This window comes from Canis lupus, chromosome 37 (genome assembly GCF_048164855.1).
Source record: "Canis lupus baileyi chromosome 37, mCanLup2.hap1, whole genome shotgun sequence".
NCBI lineage: Eukaryota > Metazoa > Chordata > Mammalia > Carnivora > Canidae > Canis > Canis lupus.
The window spans coordinates 768,177-775,120 of record NC_132874.1 but is presented as its reverse complement, the minus strand read 5'-3'; the positions used below and the strand labels follow the sequence as shown (position 1 = coordinate 775,120).

The 6,944-nt window shown below is 45.7% G+C and overlaps 1 protein-coding gene and 1 non-coding gene across 2 annotated transcripts; both read right to left on the bottom strand.

The window, feature by feature from the left end:
* Nucleotides 1-925: 925 nt before the first annotated feature.
* Nucleotides 926-1,368, bottom strand: LOC140625979 (large ribosomal subunit protein eL32-like). Its single transcript, XM_072813629.1, has one exon. The coding sequence runs from the start codon at nt 1,331-1,333 to the stop codon at nt 926-928; it is 408 nt and encodes a 135-aa protein (XP_072669730.1). The 5' UTR covers nt 1,334-1,368.
* Nucleotides 1,369-2,785: 1,417 nt separating this feature from the next.
* Nucleotides 2,786-2,857, bottom strand: TRNAA-AGC (transfer RNA alanine (anticodon AGC)). Its single transcript has one exon. It is a non-coding gene; the product is annotated as a tRNA-Ala (tRNA).
* Between the last annotated feature and the right edge of the window lie 4,087 nt (nt 2,858-6,944).

The window sequence follows — 6,944 nt, the reverse complement described above, 5'->3', positions numbered from 1 at the left end:
TCAGCATAATACCCTCCAGTTCCTCCAGAAGCAAATGGTGGGTATTTGCATGACACCATTCCTGCTCCTAGAATCTTACCTGTCTGGCCAGTCCACTCTCGACCCTCTCATTGGTCTAAAGCCTCTTTTTATATAATTTTTGAGCCACTTCCACTGGAGTCCCAAGATGGAACTTTCCTTTCCTCCGTACAGTTTCTTTTTCTTGTGGTATGAACTGGTTTCAACCCAGTCTCCCTAGACCATCTTGTCTATATCTCTGTGTTCAAGTATTATTTATTCAAAGTTAACTTAACTCCTGTTCTTCATGAAGCTGCCTTAGACCCTCCTGCCAATCGAGTGGTTTTTAAGTTTTAGCAAGTATGCTTAGCCCATGGGATGGATGAACTTACACCTTTCTTTGTATATGTATAGGTCATGCATTCTTTCCTAGAAAGAAGGGAGCAGTCCTACCGTCACCTGGCATTCCTGCACTGCCCCAGGCACCAAGGGACCAAACCCTCTCACACAACCTCCAGCGCCCCAATAACAGCTATAGCTGGCACCATGGAAACCATAGGTAATCACTGCACTCCCTTAACTGATTAACTAAATCCCTTTAAAAATCCTTGACCGGGCAGGAACCTTGGAGTTGGCTGTTGGACAAGACTCATTCTTTCTCCCCAGGAGCCCCGCCTCCTGAATAAAGCTCATATTTCTTTCCAATCAAAACTCTTTCCTTGAGTACTGGCCTTTCCTGTGACCAGCTGCTGAACTTGGGTTTCCACAACGATGCCCCTGAGCTTTCCAGTGCTTTCAATCTCTGTCTCCCTGCAACGCCTATGCTAAAAAATGTTTTTGTTCATGCTTTGTTTTGTTCTGTTTTATTTATTTATTTTTTGTAGTTTTATGGTTTTATTAACACAAATATGACACGCACATAAGCTGTCTATTCATTTTCTTCGCTGCGCAGCCTGGCATTGGGATTGGTGACTCTGAGGGCCAGCTGGGCTGCTCTTTCCACAATGGCTTTGCAGTTCTTGGAGGATACATTGTGAGCAATCTCTGCACAATAAGATTTGTTGCACATCAGCAGCACTTCAAGCTCCTTGACATTGTGGACTAGGAACTTCCGGAAGCCACTGGGCAGCATGTGCTTTGTTTTCTTGTTGCTCCCGTAACCAATGTTGGGCATCAAGATTTGGCCCTTGAATCTTCTGCATACCCTATTGTCAATACCTCTGGGTTTCCGCCAGTTGCGCTTAATTTTGGCATATCGGTCTGACTGGTGCCGGATGAACTTCTTGGTCCTCTTTTTAACGATCTTGGGCTTCACCAGAGGTCTGAGGGCAGTCATGATGCCCAGCAACCGATGGCTGCCACCTCCGCAGGTGGCGCAGAGGAAGAGCTTGTTCTGTTTTAATATCAGGTAAGTATAGATGAAAGTCGGCCCTGTTTCTTAAATAATTTTGAGGCTTAAGTGGCACCTCATGCACCTCTTTCAATCATATTTAACTTCCATATAAAGAAAATACAAAATCCCATGAAACCATGTTTGGATGATATATCTTTTTGTTGTAAGGGACAGTCCCCTTCTGTATCCTGTTACTCGAGTCCTGCGACTTAGAGATAGCGATAATTAACACATCTCACATTAATAAGGGTAGCTGTGCCTGGCCGAATAGTGCCTGCCGTTCCCACATTCATGGGCTTCCTGGAACCTCAGAATGTCACTACATCAAGTCCAGATGAGGCCATGGGGGTGGGTCCTCATCCAAAAGTATTGGTGTCCTTGTAGGAGGAGGGAAATTTGAACAGACACACCAGGGGAGACTGCGAGTGACTACGGAGGCAGGGTTTGGAGCAGTGCAGTTGCACACCCGGGAAGGCCAGGGAGGGGCCCCCGCTCTTCCAGGACTCGTCTCCAGTCCAACTCTCCCCTCCACCCCGGCCCGCATTCCCGGCTGCCCGGCCGGTGCCTTATCCCGCGGACTGAGTCTTGCCTAAGAGGTGAGTCTCACCAGCGCGCTCTGTATCAGCTTAGGATCGTTCTCATGGACTTGAATCACAGTATACGAGATTATTAAAAGCCACTCCCAGGAAATCTCCTTGAAGTCCACACATACCTTTGTAACCCCACTGCGTAGTAATGCAACTCTTTTCTCTGGAGGGTTTTCCCGAACAGCAGATTCACACGGAGCCCACCTGGACCCTTCAACTTGAATCCCGGAGGCCCCGCAGGTCCTAGTGGTCACCAGTGAGGTGGATCCCACAGCTCACTCGCCAGAAGGGGGTGTAGCTCAGCGGTAGAGCATGTGCTTAACATACACGAGGCCCTAGGTTCGATCCTCAGCACTTCCATGGGCCTCTTTAGGGGTTGGTTTTACCTCGGTTCCCTGGGGGTTCTGCGCAACCACCCCATAAGGGGACCTCAAGAAAAAACAATGTTGTCTTTCCTCTGTGGCATATTCGTGCCAGGTATGTGGGGGGAGGATACAAAGAGTATCTACTAGAAAAAGAAGGTGAAGGTTTTTTCTCTATTGACTCAAGAGGAAATAACACCAGAAAAAGAAATCTAAACCTAAATCTACCCGAGAGCCTCTTATTTTTTGCTTTTATTTTTGCTATTGCTTTTTCTTTCCCTTTCACAGTGGATAATTTAATGATAATCCATTGCAATTCCAAAGACCTTGGCTCCTCCAACTCCGCAGTGATAATACTTGACGTACCAGTGTTGTTTTTCATTCATTGCACTACCGTGTAGTGCAGAGGTAGGTCGGTGTAAAAGTGACACCGCCAGAAGGCCCCATGGAGGTGCTGGGGATCGAACCCAGGGCCTCATGCATGCTAAGCATGCGCTCTACCACTGAGCTACACCCCCTTCCCACGAGTGAGTTGCAAGATCCACCACACTGGTGACCACTAGGACACTGCGGGAATTCAAGTTGAACAGTCGAGGTGGGCTCCGTGCAAATTTGCTGTTTGGAAAACCCTCCAGAGAAGAGACCTTGCATTCCCAACTGCAGAAGCTCTCAACACTGTGTCAAACACTTGGAGGACTGACTGGTTGTGGCCCACTCCCTGAGTGGCTATTCCTACCCGCCACCAAGGAGAGTCTCAGGATGCAGTAGTCTCTTGGTTCCTCTATTTTCTTCCCCTCTATCTGCAGCTCTCTCAGAAGTATGTCAAAGGTGGTGTGGGGCTTGCAAGACCCAGCCTTGCATGGCATCAAGTACTATTAGAAAAAAGGAAGGAAGGGAGGAAGAAGGGAGGGAAGGAAGGAAGGAAGAAAGAAAGGGAGGGAAGAAAAGAAAAACCTGCGTTGTTAGAGGCGCTCGGGAAATTGAGGTCTAGGTGGGGAGACAAGACTGAGCTGTAACTGCTTCACAATATTAGTGTGAAATGAAGAGCAAAGACTGTGTCAGTCACTACTTTCCTAAATCTCTGCACCCAACACCTTTGCCTAGAGATGTGGGGTCCCTATTGCAGGGTGGCGCTTCCTGGTTCTGAGAGCCCTGCACAGAATGGGGACCCTGCAGACAGAGTGAGAGCCCCAAGGACAGGAGACAGGAAAGTGCACCAGGAAACACCTCCCATGGACATAGCACCTGTTTTAGAGGTCATGTTTCCGAGGGGAGTTGAAGGAAGTGAAAGAAACAAATTCCTTCTTTATAAGCACAACACACTAAAAATCAGTCCCCCCCCCCACCCCCAGACATAATGAAGTTGTTCAAACCAGCATACCATTGTAAAGAAAACTTCCTCTTCTCCCTCATCCTTTCTCGTCAGTATGGACTCAGGTATTCTTATTTTGGCCATCAGGCTATATTCCTTTTTTTAACTTTTGTTCAAGTGGACTCCGCACCCAGCCCCAAGCAGGGCTCGAGCTCACTACCCTGATCAAGGGTCGGATGCTCAACCAACACAGCCATCCAGGCACCACTGTCCTTCGCTCATTTTAATGCCCAAGCAAGCTTCCAAGGTTTGTTTAGTAGCTCCTGTGTCCTTGGAAGCCTATCATCATCTTCTGAGCACTTTCTTACATCCTGGCTGGGAGATATGGTCCAGACTGTAGTGATGTCCCTGCCCCAGCCCTCGGGTGACAGCAGATTCTTCCAGTAGGCAACATTGGTTCCTGCTAGTGTGGATCTGCATTAAGAAATTAAGTTAAGAGACTAGCTCTCCTCACTGTCACCAGGGAGTCACTGAGTCTATGCTCTTTCAGCAGACAGAGCTAGGACAGAACTAGGACAGGGCTCTTCCCTGCTGCTTCTCTGAAAGTTCTGTGTGGCTGGGTGGAGCAGCATAAATAAATCCTGGGAAGGATGCCTTCACGCAGCAGGGAAGGAGAATGCAATCCAGGAAGTTCAGAAACAAGGGAGTTGTGTATATAAAGAGTCTTTTTGTTAGCAGTTTCAGGTCCTCAGGACTCCAAGGTAGGTAGGTGGCCACAAGTAAAATGATTCTGAAGGTAAAACAAATCAAACCTGTTAAAGCATAGAGGGGTATAGCTCAGTGGTAGAGTGCATGCTGAGCATGTATGAGGCCCTAGGTTCAATCCCTGGCATCTCCACTTCTTGGATTCCTCCTGTTCCTTGTTAAGTGGTGATATATATATATTTTTAAGTAGTGATATTTTGATCTTTGAGTGAAAAAACTCCAGGTTTCTATCTGCAATTCTCCATGGTGTTAGGAGGATGATGCTTTCTTTGTGAAAGTCTCAGACACGATGGAATACAAGGTGATAATTAATGCTACTTTACTCAAAGTCCACCCTTTTATTTTCTATCTATCCTGAGCAAGCATTGCTGCGTTCTCTAAAGTTTTAACACTGCACAAAAACCAAGTTGTGAGGAAAAGCAGATTTCTGAGAGCAGGAAACTCTCTGACCTGAAAGGGCATCTCCTAAGGCAGTTAAACCATACCCACCTCATCTTTCATGCTCCCCAAACTAGCATCAGGAACCAAGTCAAGAGTGTTTTTCCTGGATAAGAGGAAAAGTTTAAAAATAAAGGCCTAGAAAATCTGAAAAAAATCAACCTACTTTAGTACTTTCAGGGAGGACAGTTTCTCCTCTGGAACGAAGAACACAGGCTTGCCCAGTAATGAGAGTCAGCACCAGTTGGCCACATAATTGGATGGGCCCTGGTCACCGACCCCTGCAGCTGGCCCTGATGACAGGTCAGGTGACAGGTTGAGGAGAGCCCATCCCAGATGAAGGAGCAGGTGCCCTCTGTTTCCTTGTCATCTCCGGAAAGATGAGAGATGTTCAAAGATGCCAGATGTGAGCTGAGAAGGCAGAAGATGCTTCTTTACTACGAAGGCCCGCAGCACTGCCCTGCCCTGTTGGGATTCCAATATTGAAAAAGTGGCCAGAGTGTGGGAAAACTTACCCCTCCCACTGGTCCGGAACTCGGACTCTGGTTTAGTCCAGAGCACCACCTCTTGGAAGGGCTGCAAGAGATGTGCAGCAGGGGTTCTGGGCACTGAGGGAGGCATCAAAGAACACAGACACACCTTCTCCCCGGACTCAGGGCAATTCTACCTCCCCCTGCAAGAAGTTTTAAATCCACAGTCCCCATAACAATAACTTTGATGAATCTATATGAATTTGATCATTCAACTGAGTTTATAAAGTAAGATAGTTTTTATGTCTGAACTAAACCAGGAGAAAATCTTGTACAGGGAGACCTGAGTGCAAAGCAAGAGATCTGAGTGAAAGACAACAGCTATTCTTGATCACAAAAGAGGTGATTGGTTTGGTTTGTGTTAATTCGGCATTTGTTGCAAATAATGTGCCATTTTCAAGAAACCAAACTACATAAATCAAGAGGCACTGTGAAGGTTTTACTTTAAGAGTTTAGGAACCTGGCATCTCTTCTGCCCCATAACTGTGGGTGCCCTTGGCAAGTCATGCAAAATCACCAAGTGTTCTGTAAATTAATTTACACCAACTCCAGGGGGCGTGCTCCACCCAAAGTAAACATTCCTTCCTCGCAAGTAATTCTGTGCCTCTAGGTTTCACACAGCATCTCATCCATGGAAGACACCCCTTCTACTCCTCCTGAGACCTGAGGCCCACTAGGTCTCCATCCCTCACACATGGTGATTCAGCCAAACATGTTCTAAGACTACATTCTTATTTTTCCTCCAAGTATCTTCACTCCTTAATTTAATTCTGTGCATGTTATAAATATGTAGTTATTTATAAGAGAGAAATGTTTTTGTGCCACACTACGATCTGTAATGATCTGTAAACGGGGTGGGTTTTTCCATGTGTTATGAGTGATTAAAGGAAATCCTAAAGAAAATTCAAAGTGACTTATAAATTTGTATCTATTGCAAAGTCCCAAGAAGATAATTTCCTTACAGTGATGACTCTTAAACTTTAGTAAATCAGGTTCTTGAAATCTACAGTATAAATGACTTGTATGAAAGACTTTTTTCTTCTAACGGAGACGTCAATTGGTCAGTTGCCACTCACAACTTCTTCCTGGAGCGTTGTTCCTCAGAGCCTCACATCTTTCTAATATTCCATCCCTTGGCTCTCTCCCCTGTTCCTGTCATTTCTCATGTCATTTTCTCCACCTTCATGGCAGAAGTAATTCTCTGGCTCAGGCTTCTCCACCTCAGATTCTTGAATATACACACATAATCTTGGAAGTGCCGTCAAAATCAACATCCTCCCCAATTTTGTAATATAGTCCCCTTTCTGGTAGAGAGCTTGGTATCAAAACTTGGCAATCCAAATGGGACTAGCATACATCCATCAACTGTGCTAACTCATCCATTCTGGTTGTGACTTCATTTAAAAATTTAAAACTAAAAATCTAAAGTATTTCTAAAAGATTTTATTTATTTATTTATTTATTTATTTATTTATTTATTTATTTGAGAGAGAGAGAGAGTGCACAAGTGCATGCATGAGGGTGGGGGAGGAACAGAGGAAGAGGGAGAGACACTCTCTC